This window comes from Anser anser, assembly GCF_964211835.1.
Source record: "Anser anser genome assembly, chromosome: 31".
NCBI lineage: Eukaryota > Metazoa > Chordata > Aves > Anseriformes > Anatidae > Anser > Anser anser.
The window spans coordinates 1,548,779-1,569,794 of record NC_139752.1 but is presented as its reverse complement, the minus strand read 5'-3'; the positions used below and the strand labels follow the sequence as shown (position 1 = coordinate 1,569,794).

Below are 21,016 nucleotides of genomic sequence, written 5' to 3'. Positions count from 1 at the left end.
CGGAGCCGGCTCCGAGCACCGGAGCTCCCCGGACTCGGCTTTGTTCTCGGTTCCTGCAACCCCAACCCCTTCCTGTGCGTCCCCCGCCTCTTCCCGGGCCGGATCCCGCAGCATCCTGCCCCCCGTCGGGCCCCCCCGGAGCATCCAACCCACGGAGCATCCTGGTCCCGGAGCAAACCGGTCCTGGAGCATCCCGGTCCCGGAGGATCCCGATCCCGGAGGATCCCAGTTCGGAAGCATCCAACCCACAAAGCATCCAGGTCCCGGAGGATCCCAGTCCCGGAGCATCCCAGTTCTGAAGTGTCCAAGCCCGGACCACCCAGTTCCTGAAGCATCCAGCCACCAGAGGATCCTCGCTGCCCCCAGCAGCAGCCCTGCTCTGGCTCAAATCCAGCTCCCATTGGGTTGCTTTGCCATGCCAGGTCAAGTTTCCCATTTTTTTTGGAGTAAGCAGCTTTCTTCATAGTGATTTAAAATAATCCCACACAGAATTTCCGCGTTCAACATTTAATACATTTAATTACAAGGAGTATTACTAATTCTCTTACATCTAAATCCATGCTAAATAATTCGTGCTTTCACACACAAAGCCAAATTCATCAACTGAGTTAAGAATGGAAAACTGGAGCCCCCAAATGGGCTTCACAAACATGAAGCAAAGGCGTGCCTGAAGTCTGAGTGCCCCCCACCAGCTGCCGCAGGTCTCAGCATGCAGGGAGGAACACGGGGCAGCCCCTGGCCCCACTGCCCGTCATTCCTGTGCTGCTCCTGCAGGATCAAGAAGACGTGAGCCAGGAGTGGCTGGAGAAAGGCAGGAGCCCTCCAGGTCTGGGGACAGGGTCTGGGGGGTGCTGCCCCTCAGGCACAGCTGGACGCTGCTTGTCCACAGCCAGAACCAGGGGCGCATGACCTCCCCATTGAAGGAAGCTGCTGTGAAAGTGTGGATTTCTTCCCCATTGTCAGCGTTGATAAAAGACACTTGCTGTGCTGAATAGTCCAGACAGACCCAGATCCTCATTGGAACAGGGGACACAGACAAGCGTTCGGGAACAGATGTGAGAGTCATGAGCTGTCCTTCATCGTACTGCAGCGCCCAAATCCCTTCTTCAGGGCTCATGTTGATTCCCCCCTTCCTCTTCACAGATGCCCTGGACACCCCCAAAGCCAAATTTGAATCTTTTTCCAACTCCCCTCTCAACTCCACCTTCCAGCAGTGTTTCCCCTCTCTGAACCTCTCAAGGCCCAGCACGCAACAACAACAGTCAAATCTCTCTGGGTTGTTGGGCACCGCTTGCCATGTGCGTTCCAAACTCACACTTGTTTTGTCTTCTGACAGAAAAAGCTGGGGATGAGCCGTGTGCGGATCCAGGGTCACCTTCACTGCAGGGACAGAAGGAGCCAGGCCATCAGGGGCAGAGCTCAGCCCTGGGCAGGCTTTCCCCAGCTCGGGGCCAGGAGCTGCCCCACGGGGCACGAGATGGGGCACCTCTTGGCTCCTGAACATGCCCCAGCAAGGGCAGGAGAAGCACTGCAGAGGGCAACCCAGTGCACACCTACCTCTATTATGAAACATCAGAAACTTTCTCCATGCTAGAAGGAGAGGGGAGAGCTGGTCACAGCCCATGGCCGGTGCCCTGTGGCTGTAGCAGGGTGAGGGTCCAGCCCTGGGCTGCTCTGTCCTAGCTGCCCACCCTCCCCTGCACATTGCCTTGGTGTTGCCCTGGGGCCCCAGTGCAGGGACACTCACCCAGCTCTGCAGATTGTTTCCCTGAAAAGGAAAGCAAAATAAATGCCTGATGAGAGGGAAGCGCTGCTCAGCCCATGGCTGCTTTCATGGGAAGACCCCAATTTCCCTTAGTTAGGGAGGGAGACTCACCAAGCATTGCACGTTCGTTCTCTGCAAAAGAAAGAGAAAAGGAAAACATGATCAGAGGGCATAGTTTCTGATCCCATAGCTCTCACTATGACTTCTTTTATTTATTTCTTTATTTATTCTGTTTGGAGAGTGAGACTTACCCAGCTCTGCAGCTTGTTTCTCTGGAAAACAAAAGGAAAAGGAATTAATGGTCAGAGGGAGCAACTTGTCATCCCTTGCAAAAACCCAAATTCCTGTTCTCTCTGGAGTGAGAAAACACTGCCTTGCTCTCAAACAGAGAAAAGACTAATAGTCAGCAAAGCACAATTTTGTGGAAAAAGCTTGCTAGTGAAGAGTGTGCAGCTTTCAACACCGTGCAACCAAAATACTGATGGAAGTGAATGGGGATGGGTAGAATGGGAACAAACCACCTTGCTCAGGGATTCAGAAGGACCAGACTAACAGCAAGACCCAGCTTTGAGCAAGGCTCGTGCACATGGAACAGTAAGGACAGACACTTGTGCAGCTCCCTGCATCATGCCACCAAAACGCAAGGGGAAGTGAATGCGGACGGGTGGAGGACATCCTTGTCCCAGAAGCATCAGTGCAGAGCGGGGCAGCCCCACAGCTCACTCCCCGTCCCCTCCTTGATCCCCGTTCCTTTCAGCCATCCCGGCCATGTCCCGTGCCCAGGGCAGCCCCAGCCCCAGCACTCCCCACTCCCCCGTCAGGGTGAGGGGTCAGCCCTGGGCTGCTCTGTCCCAGCTGCCCACCCTCCCCTGCACATCACCTTGGTGTTCCCTGGGGCCCAAGCACAGGGACACTCACCCAGCTCTGCAGCTTGTTCCTCTGAAAAGGAAAGCAAAAGTAATGCATGATCAGAGGGGAATGTTGCTCAGCCCATGGTAGACCGTGAATGCAGCCCATGACTGGGAAAATACTGCATTGCTCCCAGGTGGGACCAGACAAATAGTCATTCTGGCCCATCTTTGTACAATGCTCTTGTAAGTGGAACAGTAAGGACAGACACTTGTGCAGCTCTCTGCACCGTGCCCAAGCTCAGGGACACTCACCCACTTTGGCAGCAAGTTCCGCTGGAAAAGAAAGAGAAAAGCAGCGCATGAGGAGGAAGGACAGATTCTCATTAAACGGCTGCTGCAAAGCCAAGGACCTCAATTCGTTCGCATTAGGGTGGGAGACTCACCCAATCTTGCATCTTTTTCCTCTGGGAAAGAAAAGCATAAGGAATCCATGATCAGAGGGGAAAAATTCTCATCCCATGTCTGGACCCCAAATTCTTTGGGTTTGGGGATGGAGACTCACCGATCTCTGCAGCTTGTTCCTCTGTAAAAGAAAAAGAGAGAAAAGTAATGTATGGTCAGAGGGGGCATCTCCTCATCCCATGGCTACTCCTCTGGGAAGACACCAAATGCTTTCTCTTTGGGGAAGGAGACTTACCCAGCTTTGCGTCTTTTTTTACTGAAAAGGAAAACAAAAAAGCAAAAATAATACATGATCAGGGAGGAAAAATCATCTCATGACTAGACCCCAAATGCATTTCGATAGGAGAGGAACACTCACGAAGCTGTTCAGTTTCTTGTGCTGGAAAAGGAAGAGTAGAACAAAGCATGGTGAGAGGGGACAACTTCTCAACCCTTCACTGCTATCATGGCAAGAAACAAAATCTTTGGTTTTATGAAGGGAGACTTACCCAGCTTTGCATCTCTATTCACTGGAAAAGGCAAAAAAAAAAAAAAAAAGAAACAAACATGCATGACCAGAGGTTGCTGCTTTTTTCCTGATGGCTGATCCCATTTGAAGACCACAAAGGCTTTAAATTGGGAAATGACCAACTTGCACCCAGACTCGGAGGGACCAGACAAACAGGGAGCAAGAACCACGTTTGAGCAAGGCTCATGCACGTGGAGCAGTAAGGACAGACACTTGTGCAGCTCTCTACAAAGTGCCACCAAAACACAAGTGGAAGGGAATGGGGACGGGTGGAGGATGTCCCTGTCCCAGAAGCATCAGTGCAGAGTGGGGCAGCCCTGCAGCTCGCTCCCCGTCCCCACCTTGATCCCCGTTCCTTTCAGCCATCCCGGCCGTGTCCCGTGCCCAGGGCAGCCCCAGCCCCAGCACTCCCCACTCCCCCGTCAGGCTCCAGCTGCTCCTCCAGCACCCCCGAGCCACCAGCACACAAGCCCCCACAGCCCACCCAGCCCAGTCCCTCCCGCAGGGACACCACTTCCCCAGGGGCTGGGGGCAGGGACTGCAAGGACTCACCCAGCTCTCGGCTCTGTGCCACTGAAAAGCAAAGGCGGAGGAACAGGAGGTCAGCAGAGCAGCTTGGTTGCTCGGTGGGAACATCTGCAGGGGGTCTGGGCCTTCCCACCAGCCCCACGCTGCAGCCATGCTCCCTGGCCTCCCACCCAAGGCCCCTTGCCTTCTCCCCTGCCTTCGTTGCCCAAGGCAGAGGCCCAAGAGGATCCTAAGGCCTTTGGGATCCCCAGGAGAACATTCCCTTCCTCCTCCTACGCACCTCCCTGGGCCAGGGCTCAGCCCCGCTCCAGACCCACGCAGGTCCCTGCAGAACACCTCCCTCCGCTCCATCCCTGCGCTGCCAGCTTACCTTTCTTTAGAAAGAGATAAACACCGAGGCCAATGGACACAGCCAAAAGCACGAGGACCAGAGCCAGAGCCACTATGAAGGGCTGGGCGTTGTGGAAGAAGGGAGCTGAGAAAAGGCAGCAGGAAAAGGGCTGCGTTTCCATGCCCGCGGGCGGAAAAGCAAGACCCAGACTTCTCCCGGTTCACGACAAGTGCAGGGGCCAGGAACACCTCCCCCTCGCTGTGCTATTTGTACCTGCGATGTGCAGGGAAAATTTCCACTCCTGCTGGAGGCGGCTGCTCCTGACCACGCAGGACAGGGGCCCCTCCTCGCTCCCGGTCACGATGACGGCGCCTTCGATTTCAAAGAGCCCCTCCTGGTCCTGGGAATGTGTCTGGGAGACCGAGGGCAGATGCTGCCCGCGAGCATCCCTCCACAGCAGCTGCGGCAGCGGGTACCAGCCGGCCGATCGACACAGCACCCGGACGCCTCCGGCCTCGTAGCCCCCCAGGGAGAGGTGGGGGTCAGCGCCTGTGGCTGGGGGAAGAGCCCGGATCTGGGACTTGACTTGGGGAGGGATTCAGTTCCAAGGCAAAGACCTCATCTGCTCCCATGCCAGACAAAGCCCAACCCTGCCATGGCCTCAGGGGCTCTCAGACTGGGTGATCCACGCACCCACCCTCATCCCAAAAGATCCCAGCTGGTGCTGGAACCAGAGAGCAGGGCTGCACAACGCCAGTGACCCCAAATCACCCATAAAACCCAGGTGCCGAGCTTCAGCACCTCCAGGCAGCATCTCTGCACCAAGTTGTGCTGGTTCAAGAAGCCCCGAGACTTCCAGACAATGTCTCAGGTCTCCCCCAGCACAAAAAGCAAAACCAAGGAGAGGTCCATCTGCTCAGAGGTCTCTCCTCTCCTCCAGGCGCTGTTTTTGGTGCCATCATTGGCACAGCTGAAGGAACTGCTCAGCAGCCTGTACCCAGTGCCCTTAAAGCATCATGGGGATGGTCTGCACAGACACCATTGAAAACTAACAACTATATCCTATCTATAGATCTCTCTTCCCAAATACTTCCTCCAGTTCCATGTCCGTGTTCCATGGTGTTCGATAGCTGAGACAAGAGAAAGACACATAAATTCTCCCCTGGAATTCCTGGTGTATTACCTCAGCCACTAACCTGACACCACCAGCTCCACCATTGTTTCGTCATAAGCATCAGCATTTTTCACAGTGCAGACGTACTGGCCATCATCCGATTGTCTCACCCTGGTGATTCTCAAGTCCAGGCTTCCAGCAGAGAGACCATCTCTGGACAACTCTGTCCTCCCAGCATATGCCCCCATCTGCTCCCCGTACAGGTCCTCTCCATTGCGGTAGTGGTGCACTGTCTCAGAGAACTCATCCCGGATCCACCTGACATCCAAGCTGCGAGCATCCCGGCGAGGGGACAAGTGGCAGGGCAGCACGACATCCTGCCCCACGGTGGCTGTGATGGGGTGGCCTGGTCCCTCCACTCTGAGCTGGGCTGGGTAATGGAGAAGGGCACAGAGAGGTGGTGAGATTTTGTCATCGTAAATTTAGGGGCAGTGAGTGACAAAGGGCGAGCTGTGCGAGAGTTGGTGCGTGCTGCATCCCCCGTGCCCCATGGGAAACCACCGGGGAAATGGGAGAGGGAGGACGTGCAGGAGAAGGAGGTGTGCTGGGAGTGGGAGCCCTCTCTGCAGCATTCAGGCAGGTGAAGAAGAGCCAGAAAGGGCAGAGAAGTCAGAACCCATATTGCGTGAAAGAACCAAAGAGAAAGTGAAACCCAGCCAGGGCCGAGCTGTGGGCTCAGGTCCCCACCTGTCCCATGGTCACTCCCCTGCCCCATGCCAGCACGTCTGCCAGGCCCAGGGGGAGAGCCCCCAGCAGCCCCACAGGATCCTACCTGAGCCCAGCCGGAGGAGGAGCAGAGTGACAAGGGAAGTCAGGAGGCCCCAGGCATGGCCGGTGAGGCTGGGGCAGCCGCAGCCCCAGGGGAGCCCCATCTGTGCTGCAGCGGGAGCAGGAGCTGGGGACAGAAGCTGGAGCAGAAGAGAGAGGGGACTGAGGGGCTGCAGGCACTGCAGGCGGATGCCAAAGGAGTCCCCTTGGGCCTGGGCACAAGGAGCCACAGCCAGCAGCGCCTTGGGCAGGGCACAGAGCCTGCGCTTATCACAGGGTGTGGGGAAACAGCAGGCGGTCCCCAGGGGTTCTTCTCCAAGGGAGTCCCACCGACAGAGAGGTCCCTCACGGCACCCAGCAGAGCTGCAGAAAGTACAAGTCTACGCCCATCTTCCCCAACCTTTGCCCAGTTCCTGCCTGCAATAACCCTCTGGGAGCAACTTTGCCCCTGGGGCATTGGGAGCAAGTGTCTGTTGAGCTCTGCAGGGCTGGCACCACCATCCCATTGCAGCTGGGTGCCCTGCCCAGGGCCTTCAGCAAGCATGAGGGGCTTGTCCCCATCAGGGGCCTCTCCAGACCACCAGGGAATGCCACTGACTGAGCTCACTGTCTGGGGAATAGGGACTGCAGTCATTCCCTGACACTTCAACTCCACTGCTCCTTCTCAAGTCACTCTCCTCCTGCTCCACATGGAGTTCCTCCCATGGGATGCCGTCCTTCCCGATCCTGATCCTGCGTGGTCCTTACTCAGCCATCTCAGTTGTCTGCCCTCCCTGCCCGCCTTTTTACGCAGGGGGATGGAGAGTTCTTGCGCTCTAAGGAGAACATCCCTAAAGAGCCTCCAGCTCTCCTCAGCTCCTTTGTTCCTAAGGATGGTGTTCCAGGGGATCTCATCCACTAGGTCTTTAAATAGCTTGAAGTTTGCTCTTTGGAAGTTCAAGGTCCTGCCTTTGCTCTTTGCCAGGCCCATATTCCTTGAGATCACAAACTCATCCATGGCATGGTCACTGCAGCCCAGATTGCCTCCAATCTTGACCTCTTTAATGAGCTCTTCTGTGTTGGTGAGCACCAGGTCAAGTAACGCTTCTCCTCGGGTTGGTTTCTCTAGTATCCGGACCAGGAAGCTATCCTCAACGCACTCTAGGAATCTCCTGGATTGCTTAAAGCTTATTGTGTAGTTTTCCCAGCAGACATCCAGGTGGTTGAAGTCCCCCATCAGGATGAGAGCGTGCGAGCACGATGCTTCTTGTAGTTGAAGCAAGAAGGCCTCATCCACAGGCTCCCCTTGATCAGGCAGCCTGTAGTAGACCCCAGTAGAACTACGTTTCTGTGATAGCAATCAGGTCATATTTGTCTAATTTCACCATGGTTTCCAATTCCTCTTGCTTGTTTCCCATGCTGCGGACATTGGTGTAGAGGCATTTCAGCTGGGCTGTTGGTCGCATTGCATTTCTAGAACCCTTCCTGTTGTATTGGGACAGGTCACAAGTGTTTCCCTGCCATTCCTTAGAGTGATGGTGTTCTCAGCTATGCTTTCTTCACTCAGAGGTGCATCCCCTTTCCCCACTGCCTCGAGTTCAAAGCCCTCCTGATAAGCCCAGCCAGCTTACTGCCCAGAAGACTCTTGCTCCACCTGGACAGCTGCACCCCATCTGACGTCAGCATGCCTGGTCCCTCAAAAGCATGTCCAATGTCACAGAACCCAAAACCTTGGGCATGACACCAGCCCCTCAGCCAATCATTCACTTGGCCTGTTCGTCTCCTTCTTCCTGGGTGCCACTCACAAACTGGGAGGACAGAGGAGAACACTGCTTGCACTCCCGATCCCTTCAACATCTTTCCAAGGGACATAAAATCCTTTTTGATATTTCGGCATTTCCTTGTTACAGCTTCGTCTGATCCTACTTGAAAAAGCAGGAAGGGGTGGTAGTCTTTGGGACCCACCAGACTCCGTAGCCTCTTTGTAATATGGTGAATAGGGGCCCCAGGCAGGCAGCAAAACCTCTCTGGAGAGATTGTCCGGATGGCAAATGGGAGCCTCGGTGCCTCTCGGAGAGGAGTCTCCAGTGACTAAGACCCTTCGTGCCTTCTTTGTGGCACTGCTTTTGATGCAGATGGGAGACTGAGCCAACTTTGTGTGGTCGACCTTTTCGAGTTCCCTGTGGTAGATCTTTCTGAGGTCTTTACTAATTCTCCCAGAGTCTCCTCTCTCCTGCCTTAGAACCTCGTATCTGTTGCATAGCGGCACTTCAGGGGCAGGTGGGAGACTCTCCTCCAGTTCCGATCAGAGATGAGGGTCCACTCTCCTTTTCCTGCGATTCTTCAAATGTGCTTGTTTTGGGCTGCACGCTTGTCTCCCTACCCCTTGCCTGGACTTAAGGCAGGGCTGTTGCTCGGCCCGTGTCAGCGCATAATACCATTTATCAGTCTTCTGCTCAGATTCCCGAATGCTATGCTGCCTGGTGAGCTCCTCTCGTAGCTGAGCCACCTGTTTGAAGAGCTCACCCAGCTGTGGGCACACTTGCACCCATGACATCCACCTCTGCCTTCAGGCACTAAGGAGACCTCCAGACACTGGAGCTCCCTGGAAGTGAGGGTCTGGGCTGCTCTTCCCATCCTCAGGAGGTCTGTTTGTGGGAGGCATCTACCCAGGGAGGTTGCAGCCCCCCCATTTGGGTTTCAGCTGCAGACCGGCAGACTTGGCGAGTGGACACCATTTCTTCAGTAGAAGGTCCTTCCCAGAACAGAGATATGACCGACCCTGCTCGACCTCCCTGCTCGCCCTGCCTGCAAGCACTGCCACGCCATGCCCTGACCTACGCGCCATGCTCCGTTCACCGCGCTCCTGGACTCTCGCTCTCCCCAAGAGGCTGCCTTTGTACGACAGAGAGGGGGCTTCTGGATCTGCCCATGCCTCATCAGCTGGCCTCGCGAGGGCTGCTGAGTCCTAGCAGCTCCCTCGGCTGCCTCGAATAGCCTCGATGAAGGGAAACCCCTGCATGTCTCAATCCCCCACTCCGCTGCAGGACCCATCTGCCCCGGAGGCGATCGCCTCGGCTTCCTTTGTAGTGATTTAAAATATTCCCACACTTGGAATTTCCATGTTCAGAAGTTGATTTATTTAATTACAAGGAGTATTAATAATTCTTTTACATCTAAATCCATGCTAAATAATTCGTGCTTTCACTCACAAAGCCAAATTCATAAATGGAGTTAGGAATGGAAAACTGGAACCCACAAATGGGGTTTGCAAACATGAAGCAAAGGCGTGCCTGAAGTCTGAGTGCCCCCCACCAGCTGCCGCAGGTCTCGGGGTGCAGGGAGGTGTGCGGGGCAGCCTCTGGCCCCACTGCCCCTCATTCTTGCCCTGCTCCTGCAGGACCAAGGAGACGTGAGCCAGGAGTGGAGAAATTTCTTCTCAGAAAGAATGGTTAGGCATTGGAACAGGTTGTCCTGGGGGGTGGTGGAGTCACTGTCCCTGGGGGTGTTTAAGGAAAGGTTGGACGTGGTGCTTAGGGACACGGTTTAGTGGGTGATATTGTTGGCAGAGAGGTGGTTGGACCAGATGTGCGAAACAAAGATGTGTTTTTGCAGTAGAAGGTGTTTTTGCAGTGGAAAATGATACTATCCTTGCATATTTGGAAGGGATTTTGCAGGCACAACAGTGGCATAGCAGTGATGACCTTAGAGGTTTTTTCCAACTTGAATGATTCTGTGATCTATGGCTGAAGGCTGAGACCACCTGCTGCCTCTGCCTGGAGGACTTCCAAGAGCTGGTGATGCCCCCCTGTGAGCACAGCCTCTGCAGAGCCTGTGTAATGGGAGGCTGGAAGCTCTTTGGGTGGCCCCAGGGTAGGGCAATGACGCAGCTGGGACAAGTGGGTCCCAGGCATCAGCTGGGGAACCGGGGGCAGCTGGACCTTAGGTTCCTCCTGGCTCTGACTCCCATGACAAACACCGAGGAGATGGTCTGCTGCAAGACGCCTTCCCAGGCAGCAAAGCCTGAGGACAGAAAGCACCCAGGAAATGCCACTGCCAGACTCCATCTTCCTGTGCAAAACTTTATTTGCCACAGTCCTGCTGCTGCTGCGCCTTGGTGTGCTCCAGAGGAGGGAACAAAGAGCCCCCACAGGCTGCTCATGCTCAGCACCAGGCACAGAGCAAAGATCAGCCCCAAACTAGGAGGCAAAGGTGGCCTGCAATGGCTGGCAGCATGCGGTGACCACATCCCTTGCACTGGGGTCTGCAAGCTGTGCAAGCAGAGGGGAGAGGAGCGTGGAGAGCTGCTGCAGCCCCTGTGCTGCCCACTGGGGCTCAGAGGCAAGCTGAGACCCATGGGTGCCAGCAGGGCTTGTGCCCCAGCACAGGAGCCCTGTGCAGGGCAGAGCCCGGGGGCTGTAAGGGGCCTGGCCCCTGCTTGCAGCATCCCAGCCCTCCTCCAGCAGCAGGGAGGAACATGGGGCAGCCCCTGGCCCCACTGCCCCTCATTCCTGTGCTGCTGCTGCAGGATCAAGGAGAGGTGATGCAGGAGTGGGTGGAGAAGGGCAGGAGCCCCCCAGGGCTGGGGACAGGGTCTGGGGGGTGCTGTCCCTCAGGCACAGCTGAATTCCCTGTGTCCACAACAGAAACCAGGGGCGGATGCTCTCCCCATTGAAGGAGGCTGCTGTGAAAGTGAAGATCTCGACCCCGTTGTCAGCGTTGATAAAAGACACCTGCTGCTGGGTACAGTCCAGACAGACCCAGATCCTTGTGGGGACAGGGGACAGGGACAAGGGGGTGCGAGGTAATGTCAGAGATTTCAGTTGCCCTTGTTGGTACCGCACAGCCCAGATCCCTTCTTCAGGAGTCATTTTGTAAAACCCATTCTTGGTCACAGAAGCCCAGGCCACCCCCACACCCCACCAAGAATACTTTTCCAGCTTGCCCTCCACCTCCACCAACCAGCAGTGCCTCCCCTCTTCGAACTCCTCATGGCCCAGCACGCAGCACCAACTGTAAAATCTGTCTAAGCTGTAGGGTAACTGCTGCTGTTCACTTTGAAATCTTACTCTCCTGTTGTCCTCTGACAGGATGAGCTGGGGATGAGCCGTGTCCGGATCCAGGGTCACCTTCACTGCAGGGACAGAAGGAGCCAGGCCATCAGGGACAGAGCTCAGCCCTGGGCAGGCTTTCCCCAGCTCGGGGCCAGGAGCTGCCCCACGGGGCAGGAGATGGGGCACCTCTTGGCTCCTGAACATGCCCCTGCAAGGGCAGGAGAAGCACTGCAGAGGGCAAACGAGTGAACACCTACCTGTATTTTGAGGCAGCAGAAACTTTCTCCATGCTGGAATGAGAGGGGAGAGCTGGTCACAGCCCATGGCCGCTGCCCAGTGGGTGTGGGCAGGGTGAGGGTCCAGCCCTGGGTTGCTCTGTCCCAGCTGCCCACCCTCCCCTGCACATTGCCTTGGTGTTGCCCTGGGGCCCAAGCATGGGGACACTCACCCAGCTCTGCAGCTTGTTTCTCTGAAAAGGAAAGCAAAATAAATGCCTGATGAGAGGGAAGAGCTGCTCAGCCCATGGCTGCTTTCAGCTGGGCAGGTGGAAGACACCACTTTCCCTTAGTTAGGGAGAGAGACTCACCAAGCGTTGCACGTTCGTTCGCTGCAAAGAAAGAGAAAAGGAAAACATGATCAGAGGGCATAGTTTCTGACCCCATAGCTCTTGCTATGACATTTTCTGTATTTTTTTTTCTGTTTTGAGAGTGAGACTTACCCAGGTCTACAGCTTGTTTCTCTGGAAAACAAAAGAAAAAGGAATTAATGGTCAGAGGGAGCAACTTGTCATCCCTTGCAAAAACCCAAATTCCTGTTCCCTCTGGAGTGAGAAAACACTGCCTTCCTCTCAAACAGAGAAAAGACTAATAGTCAGCAAAGCACAAATTTATGGAAAAAGCTTGTTAGTGACAACTTTGCAGCTTTCAACAAGGTGCAACAAAAATACCAATGGAAGTGAATGGGGATGGGTAGAATGGAAACTGAGCACCTTGCTCAGGCACTCAGAAGGACCAGACTAACAGGCAGCAAGACCCAGCTTTGAGCAAGGCTTGTGCACATGGAACAGTAATGACAGACACTTGTGCAGCTCTCTGCACCGTGCCACCAAAACGCAAGTGGAAGGGAATAGGGACGGGTGGAGGACGTCCCTGTCCCAGAAGCGTCAGTGCAGAGCGGGGCAGCCCCACAGCTCGCTCCCCGTCCCCACCTTGATCCCCGTTCCTTTCAGCCATCCCGGCCGTGTCCCGTGCCCAGGGCAGCCCCAGCCCCAGCACTCCCCACTCCCCCGTCAGGCTCCAGCTGCTCCTCCAGCACCCCCGAGCCACCAGCACACAAGCCCCCACAGCCCACCCAGCCCAGTCCCTCCCGCAGGGACACCACTTCCCCAGGGGCTGGGGGCAGGGACTGCAAGGACTCACCCAGCTCTCAGCTCTGTGCCACTGAGGCCCAAGAGGATCCTAAGGCCTTTGGGATCCCCAGGAGAACATTCCCTTCCTCCTCCTACGCACCTCCCTGGGCCAGGGCTCAGCCCCGCTCCAGACCCACGCGGGTCCCTGCAGAACACCTCCCTCCGCTCCATCCCTGCGCTGCAAGCTTACCTTTCTTTCGAAAGAGATAAACACCGAGGCCAATGGACACAGCCAAAAGCACGAGGACCAGAGCCAGAGCCACCATCCAGGGCTGGGCGTTGTGGAAGAAGGGAGCTGAGAAAAGGCACCAGGAAGAGGGCTCTGTTTCCATGCCCGTGGGTGGAAAAGCAGGACCCAGACTTCTCCCAGCTCAGGACAAGTGCAGGGGCCAGGAACACCTCACCCTGGCTGCGCTATTTGTACCTGCGATGTTCAGGGACGATTCCCGCTCCTGCTGGAGGCGGCTGCTCCTGACCACACAGGACAAGGGCCCCTCCACGCTCCTGGTCATGATGATGGTGCCTTCGATTTCATAGAGCCCCTCCTGGTCCTGGGAATGTGTCTGGGAGACCGAGGGCAGATGCTGCCCACGAGCATCCCTCCACAGTAGCTGCGGCAGCGGGTACCAGCCGGCCGATCGACACAGCACCCGGACGCCTCCGGCCTCGTAGCCCCCCAGGGAGAGGTGGGGGTCAGCGCCTGTGGCTGGGGGAAGAGGCTGCAGCTGAGGCTTGACTTGGGGAGGGATTCATTTCAAGGCAAAGACCCCATCTGCTCCCATGCCAGACACTGCCCAGACCAGCCACAGCCCCGGGGGGTCTCAGACTGGGCACTCCACGCACCTACCCTCACCCCCAAATCAACCGGCTGGTGGTCGAACCAGAGAGCAGGGCTGCACAATGCCAGTGAACCCAAATCGTCCAGAGAACCCAGATGCCAAGCTTCAGCACCTCCAGGCAACATCTCTGCACTGAGCCATGCTGATTCATGAAGCCCCACGACTTCCAGACAACATCTCAGGTCTCCCCCAGCACAAAAGGTCCAGCTGCTCAGAGGTCTCTTCCCTGCTCCAGGCACTGTGTTTGGTCCCCTTGTTGGCATAGCTGAAGGAGCTGCTCAGCAGCCTGTGCCCAGTGCCCTCAGAACATCATGGGAATGGAGTTCAAAGAGACTAAATAAAACCATCGCATCCATTCAGCTCTTTCTCAATAAAGAGCCTGCAAGGGCACAGGTGTGCTCCTTCCTGGACAAGCGCTCACAGACAGAGGAGGAAAAGCGCCATCAGACTCAAGTCTTTGAAAGGCCTCATCAATGGCCATGAGGATGGAACAGGGGCCTGGGTGGGACACACAAACCTAGGGACACCTGCAGCATCCCTTGGCAGCATCACCCCAGCCACTAACCTGACACCTCCAGCTCCACAATAGCTTCTCCATAATCACCAGCATCTTCCACAGTGCAGACGTACTGGCCATCATCAGAGGGTCTCAGCCCCATGATTCGCAAGTCCAGGCTTCCAGCAGAGAGACCATCTCTGGCCAACTCTGTCCTCCCAGCATATGCCTCCATTTGCTCCCTGTACAGGTCCTCTCCATTGCGGTAGTGGTGCACTGTCTCAGAGATATCATCCCGGATCCACCTGACCTCCAAGGTGCGAGCATCCCGGCGAGGGGACAAGTGGCAGGGCAGCACGACATCCTGCCCCACGGTGGCAGTTAGAGGCTGGCCTGGTCCCTCCACTCTGAGCTGGGCTGGGCAATGGAGGAGGGCACAGAGAGGAGGTGACATTTTGCCGTCATAAATTTAAGGGCAGTGAGTGACAAAGGGCGAGCTGTGCGTGAGTTGGTGCGTGCTGTGTCTCCCGTGTCCCATGGGAAACCACCGGGGAAATGGGAGAGGGAGAGGGAGGACGTGCAGGAGAAGGAGGTGTGCTGGGAGTGGGAGCCCTCTCTGCAGCATTCGGGCATATGACAAAGAGCCAGAAAGGGCAGTCAAGGCAGCGCCCGTATTGCGTGAAAGAACCAAAGTGAAAGTGAAACCCAGCCGGGGCCAAGCTGTGGGCTCGGGTCCCCCTGCCCCACGGCCGCTCCCGTGCCCTATGGCAGAAAGTCTGCATGCACAGGGGGGAGAGCCCCCAGCAGCCCTGCAGGATCCTACCTGAGCCCAGCCGGAGGAGGAGCAGAGTGACGAGGGAAGTCAGGAGGCCCCTGGCATGGCCGGTGAGGCTGGGGCGGCCGCAGCCCCAGGGGAGCCCCATCTGTGCTGCAGCAGGAGCAGGAGCTGGGGGCAGAAGCTGGGGCAGAAGAGTGAGGAGACCGAGGGGCTGCAGGCACCGCAGGCGGATGGGGAAGGAGTCCCCTTGGGCCCGGGCAAAAGGATCCGCAGCCAGCAGTACCTTGGACAGGACACAGAGCCTGCGCTTATCATGGGCTGGGGTAACAGCAGGCAGTCCCTAGGGATTCTTCTCCAAGGGAGCCCCACTGAGAGAGAGGTCCCGCACAGCACCCAGACGAGCCGCAGGAAGCAGAAGGCTACACGTGACTTCGCCAACCTTTGCCCAGTTCCTGCCCTCAATAACCCTCTGGGAGGAGCTCTGACCCTTGGGGGATGGGTGCAAGAGGCTGCAGAGCAGAGCGACATCGGAGGCTGCAGGGAAAGAGGCACAGCTGGTTGCCGAGCATCGCACTGCCACCTTTTCCCCAGGGTGGTGCAGGCAAAGAGCCAGACCCACTCCCAGCTCTGCCCATCCCAGAGGAGGAAGAAATGGGCAGACCATTTGCCCTCTGGCAAGTCAAGCTCTGCTGCAGCAGGGTATAGACTTTGGTGTGGATATGGCTTCCAAGGACAGGAGGGACAGTTTCTGCATGCAGCCAGGATGATGACATGGATGAACTGTTCTTTAAGGAACTATGCAATGCCTCTGGATCTGCTGCCCTAGTCCTTATCAGGGTGAATTCATATGGCTAAAGCTCAATTTGAGTTGAAGCTTGACAGAACTGTGGGGGGAAATAAAAATGAGTTTTATAAAATATCTAAACAGCAAGAGTAGAACTGGAGAAAACATTGGTCCTTTACTTGATGGGGATGGTCTCCTCACAAACAGGGACATGTTTAACGCTTTCTTTGCCTTTGTCTTCAACACTGACAATGGGCTCTGGGACCCCAGTTGCCCTGAGCTGCAGGACCGTGAGAGCAGGAATGATAAACTCCCAGCAAATGCTGAATTAGTGTGGGATTTGCTCCTACAGGGGGAGACTATAGGGGCCAAAATCCTTGTGGTTGGTTCAAACACCCCAAACCAAATACGGTTTGCAGCTTGAGCAAAACTGCTGGTGTTGAATTGGGTTAAAAGGGGAAATTTTGGGTTTTGCTAGATGGGTCTGGGAGGCTCCTTTGGGCTCACAGTGCCCTCTCCTGACTGCTGGGTGATGAAGTCCATGGGCTCCTCCGGCCAGGAGACGTGAGTTGCAGGTCCAGGAGAAGAGTAAGCAAGATGGCAAGATGACTCAAGTTGAGCATTTAGGGCACTGGGATGGGCAAGGAAAGGTTTGGGGTTCTGCTCGTCACAAGGTGACATGTGGATGTTGATCCCTAGGTGAATAATGACAGGTACAGCCTTGATTTAGGCTGTTCCTTGGTTGCTATCCAGTCGGTGTTTGGGAGCAGGGTTGCATCCAGGCAATATTTTGAGGCTCTAAAGAAGGGCCCAAGTTATTGTGCTTATTAGGAACTTCCGATCTTAAGGGCAAAACAACACCAAAAAGGAAACAGAGTTGCTTTGTCATCAGATGACCCAGATAAACTTAAATCATAGAATCATAGAATCATAGAATATCCTGAGTTGGAGGGGACCCTTAAGGATCATCAAGTCCAACTCTTGATACCGCACAGGTCTACCCAAAAGTTCAGACCATGTGACTAAGTGCACAGTCCAATCTCTTCTTAAATTCAGACAGGCTCGGTGCAGTGACCACTTCCCTGGGGAGCCTGTTCCAGTGTGCAACCACCGTCTCTGTGAAGAACCCCCTCCTGATGTCGAGCCTAAATTTCCCCTGCCTCAGCTTAACCCCGTTCCTGCGGGTCCTGTCACTGGTGTTAATGGAGAAAAGGTCTCCTGCCTCTCGACACCCCCTTACGAGGAAGTTGTAGACTGTGATGAGGTCTCCCCTCAGCCTCCTCTTCTCCAGGCTGAACAGGCCCAGTGACCTCAGCCGTTCCTCGTATGTCTTCCCCTCCAGGCCTTTCACCATCTTCGTAGCCCTCCTCTGTACACTCTCCAACAGTTTCATGTCCTTTTTATACTGTGGTGCCCAGAACTGCACACAGTACTCGAGGTGAGGCCGCACCAGTGCAGAGTAGAGCGGGACAATCACCTCCCTTGACCTACTAGCGATGCCGTGCTTGATGCACCCCAGGACACGGTTGGCCCTCCTGGCCGCCAGGGCACACTGCTGGCTCATATTCAACTTGCTGTCTACCACGACCCCCAGATCCCTCTCTTCTAGGCTGCTCATCATCCTGCAGGTTTCCCAGATATTTTATTGTCTTTGTTGTTCTTTTCTAATGCAATTTCACTGTGGGACTGGGTAGCATCCCAACCTTTAGCATCCTAAACCTTTTAGCTTAGATTCCTGCTGGTTTTCTAGATGGTATTGACGTGAAGACCATCCCTTCTCTGGCAAGCTGAGCTGCTCCAGCTAAGAAATAACGAAAGGCAATGATTCAGGCTTGGAGGACACTGGTGCCCATTAGTGGATAAGAGGACAAAAGTCACCCTTTCAGACATGCAGCTCGCTGGCCTTTGTGTAGTGCTGCCCACTCCTGCTCTGTCCTTGAGCATCCTTTCTTGCTTTGTGTGCCCGTAGCACTTCTGCAACGTTCTGCTCTTGGAGGAGACGTTCAACTGGTTGAAGTCCCTGCTTTAACAAGAGGCAGCCCCTTACCTTGTGAGTGTGGCAGATTTTTCTCCAAGTAAATGAAGCTCACTTGGGTGAGATGCATCCAGGCCATCTGCCAGGCCTGGGTCACAACCTGTTCTCCTTTCTCTGTTTCTCCAGCCTTCCTTTTCCTCCTGCTCCATACTCCCTGAATCTGTTCAGACGGGCAGTTTCTGCATTTCTCATCCACTCTCCCTGCTGTTGGGCTTTTCTGTCTTCTTGAGGAGTGATCTTGGGGCTGATTCCTCTGGTTCAAGCTTCCTATGCCCTGGGACGTGCATCTGCCTTCTGAGTCACCTGGAGATCTCTTGAGAGATGAGTGTCTGGGTGTAGATACTGCTCTGGGAAGACCCAGCTCTTCCCTCCTCAGAGGGCCCAGGGCACGTGGATTTTCTTTTTGCTTTGCAGAGGGCTCAGGTATAAGATCACAGCCACGTTCCCTGTGACGAGGCTTCATGCGTGGCTGTGCTCTACCCAGTAGTCCACTGCTGTCTAACTGAGCAGTCTTCCCAGCGTACAGCCCTGGGCTGCTCGTTCATCTGGAGCAAGGGGAAGAGGCTTGGATCCCTGACATTGAGACCTCTGAGGATGAGGAACCAGTGAGACCCCTCCTGAGGCTGTGGGCGAGGAAGAGGAAGCGGTGGAAAAGCTGCCGAGATGCGGCAAGTTCCTCCAGCTCCAACTCATCCTACTCAGGTAAGGGGCTTGTTTTCCCCCCTGAGCTGGGGACACCCACTGGGACACGTCCCCATGCCAGGCATCGCTCCAGGTCACCAGCAAACAGGACTCCAGTCCCATACTGGAAACAGGTGGAGTTGGGAGAAGGGGGTGCAGGCGTGCAAGGCTGTAAGAACCTTTTGAGCATTGGCATCCAGAAATACCTAATAACTCTCCTGAGAGAGGTGGGCTGCTGCTTCTGGATCAGCTTGGCTGGGTAGGATGAGGCATGACAGCACTTCTTGGTGATGCTTCTCTCCTTCCTTCCTGCAAGCCCCCTCCCCTGAACGTTGAGGCTGGTGGTGAATTCCCTCCTTTTTATGGTTCTCCTCCAGGGAAAAAATGTGTGGGATCCTATCCTTCTTTCTTCCGTCTTTGTTCCCACTTCTCCCAGACACTTTTCCATGGTTCTTCTGTTTTCTCTCCCTCTGTCCTGGCAGGTGATGGGTTGACAAGTGAAACGGAGGACAGTTCACAGGAGGAAGAGGGAGGGTGGGTGGAGCTGCGTGGTGAGGCCATGAGGAATCCCAAAGATGGCATCTCCCTGGGTTACGAGCACCACAAGAGCCACTCGGGACGGAGACCTGCTTCCTCCAGCCACAATGGGAGGAAGCATCCACACAAGAGCCCATCGAGGATAGAGCTAGGGCAGCACAAGCACGCATGCAGGAAGTGCGGGAAGAGCTACAGCCGTGGCTCATCCCTCAACCGGCACCAGAGGGTCCATGTGGGGGAGAAACCCTTCACGTGCTGCAAGTGTGGGAGAAGTTTTGTGTGCAGCTCCAGCCTCAAAGACCACCTGAAAAACCCCTGCCAGGAGAAACCCTACAAGTGTCCCAAGTGCGAGAAGCGCTTTGTGTCCAGCAGGTCTCTCCAGAAGCATTGCAAGCTCCACCATGACAGCAACGTGTACCAGTGCTCCGACTGCAGGAAAAACCCTCACTTCCAACTCCGCTCTTCTCATCCACCACAGGATACACACCGGCGAGAGGCCCTACAAGTGCCCCGAGTGTGGGAAGAGCTTCATGGCCAACAAGTCGCTCAGCAAGCACCGCAAGAGCCACACAGAGGATGGGATCTTTGTCTGTCCAGACTGCAGGAAAAAACTCACTTCCAACTCAACCCTCATCATTCACCGGTGCATACACACGGGTGAGAGGCCCTACGAGTGCCCCGAGTGTGGGAAGCGCTTCATGGCCAACAAGTCGCTCAGCAAGCATCGCAAGAGCCACCTGGAGGAGGGGACCTATAAATGTCCCCAGTGCAGGGAAATCTTTGCAAAGAACTCAGCCTACGTAGCCCATCTCAGGACCCACCAGGGACAGCCCCCTTATCCCTGCTCCGACTGTGGGGAAGACTTCTTTGAAAGCTCGGCGTTCAACCGACACCGGAAAAAGCACTTGGTAGGGAAACCCTACCAGTGTCCTGACTGCGGAATGGGCTTCACTGTACCCTCAGCCCTCCTCCTCCACCAGAAAAGCCACGTGGGGCCCAGGCCCCACGTCTGCTCCGACTGCGGGAAAGCCTTTCGGGAGACCACGACCCTCCGCAGGCACCAGCGCATCCACACGGGTGAGAAGCCCTACCAATGCTCTTACTGCGAGAAAAGCTTTCGGGCCAGCTCCACCCTCATCATCCACCAGAGGATCCACACTGGGGAGAAACCCTACAAATGCACCAAATGCACCAAGTGCTTCATGTCCAGCTCTTCCCTCATGAAGCACCTGCGGATGCACCTCCGGAAGGAGCTGCACAGTGAGTGAGTTTGTTTGGCCCAGCCCTTTCTTGGGGGCCTTTGGGTCTCCATCCCCACGACATCGCAGCTCCTCCACGTCCCATCCATCCTAGAACTTGAGTTTCGCTGCTGCTCGTGACTTCAACTCTGAGAATAACTTTTACTGTTCCTCCCAAACACTCCTCTGAAGATGATTTGTGTGAACGGAGGAGGACCAGGCATGCAGCTCTTGGTCATGGCACAGCTTCTCGTAGTGCTTAGGGAAAGTGGTGGTCAGTCAGTTCCCGGCCCTGGGATGGCTTTGGGGATGGTAAAAGCCCAGTGGAATGGAGGATGATGGGGTTTTGGAGATGTTGGGACCCCACTGGGATGAAGGTGGATGGGGTTTGTGGCGGTGGATCTCAACTGGAATGGAGGACAATATAATTTTGGGAGATGAGACCCTGCTGGGAGGAAGGAGGATGGGTTTGGGGATGGTAGGGTCTCAGTAGGATAAGGGATGAGGATTTTTTGGGATGGTTAGACCCCACATGGATGGAGATGGATGATGGGGTTTGGAGACCACTTCTATTGGATGCAGAGTCTTCCAAACACATTTCCTTCCCCAGTATCTCCACTGTGTCTGCTCTTGATTTTAATGCTGCGATGTTTAAAATAAACCCCAAAGAATTTGGCTCAAGAGCGTCAGCTTGTTTGTCATGCTTGCTTTAAAAGGAGGTGCAATAACGTGGAACTGGTTTTCTGGGAATGTTTGCTATTGATTGCTGAGGGTTGGGGGAAGCTGGGGTGGCCCCATGG

At 55.4% G+C, this 21,016-nt stretch overlaps 3 protein-coding genes across 6 annotated transcripts; 1 reads left to right on the top strand and 2 right to left on the bottom strand.

Annotated features, from left to right (window-relative positions):
- Positions 1-751: 751 nt before the first annotated feature.
- On the bottom strand, positions 752-7,603 carry LOC310888188 (butyrophilin subfamily 1 member A1-like; the record flags this gene model as incomplete). The annotated part of the gene is made up of 16 exons (XM_083814638.1): positions 752-1,380; positions 1,558-1,590; positions 1,748-1,768; positions 1,877-1,897; positions 2,017-2,037; positions 2,684-2,704; positions 2,929-2,949; positions 3,060-3,080; positions 3,179-3,199; positions 3,567-3,587; positions 4,139-4,159; positions 4,485-4,589; positions 4,719-5,000; positions 5,730-5,848; positions 6,392-6,527; positions 7,411-7,603. The coding sequence occupies 16 exons, from the start codon at positions 7,601-7,603 to the stop codon at positions 752-754; spliced, it is 1,686 nt and encodes a 561-aa protein (XP_083670764.1).
- A 1,719-nt stretch (positions 7,604-9,322) lies between these two features.
- On the bottom strand, positions 9,323-17,330 carry LOC310888217 (butyrophilin subfamily 1 member A1-like). Of its 2 annotated transcripts, XM_083814763.1 has the most exons (10): positions 15,225-17,330; positions 14,987-15,122; positions 14,233-14,580; positions 13,253-13,534; positions 13,019-13,123; positions 12,139-12,159; positions 12,007-12,027; positions 11,869-11,889; positions 11,678-11,710; positions 9,323-11,500 (listed from the first exon to the last, which is right to left on the bottom strand). In XM_083814763.1, exons 2-10 carry the CDS (start codon positions 15,084-15,086, stop codon positions 10,872-10,874), a joined length of 1,560 nt encoding a protein of 519 aa, XP_083670889.1. In that variant the 5' UTR covers positions 15,087-15,122; positions 15,225-17,330; the 3' UTR covers positions 9,323-10,871. The 2 variants fall into 2 exon arrangements, with proteins under 2 accessions (XP_083670889.1, XP_083670888.1); XM_083814762.1 differs by having other exon boundaries at positions 9,325-11,500; positions 14,987-17,330.
- Positions 17,331-17,655: 325 nt separating this feature from the next.
- Positions 17,656-20,972, top strand: LOC310888234 (uncharacterized protein). 3 transcript variants are annotated; one of them, XM_083814795.1, is made up of 3 exons: positions 17,656-17,775; positions 18,175-18,462; positions 18,924-20,972. In XM_083814795.1, the coding sequence occupies exon 3, from the start codon at positions 19,380-19,382 to the stop codon at positions 20,244-20,246; it is 867 nt and encodes a 288-aa protein (XP_083670921.1). In that variant the 5' UTR covers positions 17,656-17,775; positions 18,175-18,462; positions 18,924-19,379; the 3' UTR covers positions 20,247-20,972. The 3 variants fall into 3 exon arrangements, with proteins under 3 accessions (XP_083670921.1, XP_083670922.1, XP_083670920.1); XM_083814796.1 differs by having other exon boundaries at positions 17,662-17,775; positions 18,280-18,462; XM_083814794.1 differs by having other exon boundaries at positions 17,691-17,775; positions 17,887-18,462.
- Positions 20,973-21,016: the final 44 nt, after the last annotated feature.

What these genes read in the sequence shown, in the direction of transcription:
- LOC310888217 (XM_083814763.1), bottom strand. Translation starts at nt 15,086, where the DNA reads ATGGGGCTCCCCTGGGGCTGCGGCCGCCCCAGCCTCACCGGCCATGCC. An exon ending in TGTGGAGCTGGAGGTGTCAG is followed by an intron (nt 13,535 to 14,232) that starts GTTAGTGGCTGG and finishes CTCTTCCCCCAG; the next exon opens with CCACAGGCGCTGACCCCCAC. An exon ending in ATCGTCCCTGAACATCGCAG is followed by an intron (nt 13,124 to 13,252) that starts GTACAAATAGCG and finishes GCCTTTTCTCAG; the next exon opens with CTCCCTTCTTCCACAACGCC.
- LOC310888234 (XM_083814795.1), top strand. Translation starts at nt 19,380, where the DNA reads ATGACAGCAACGTGTACCAGTGCTCCGACTGCAGGAAAAACCCTCACT.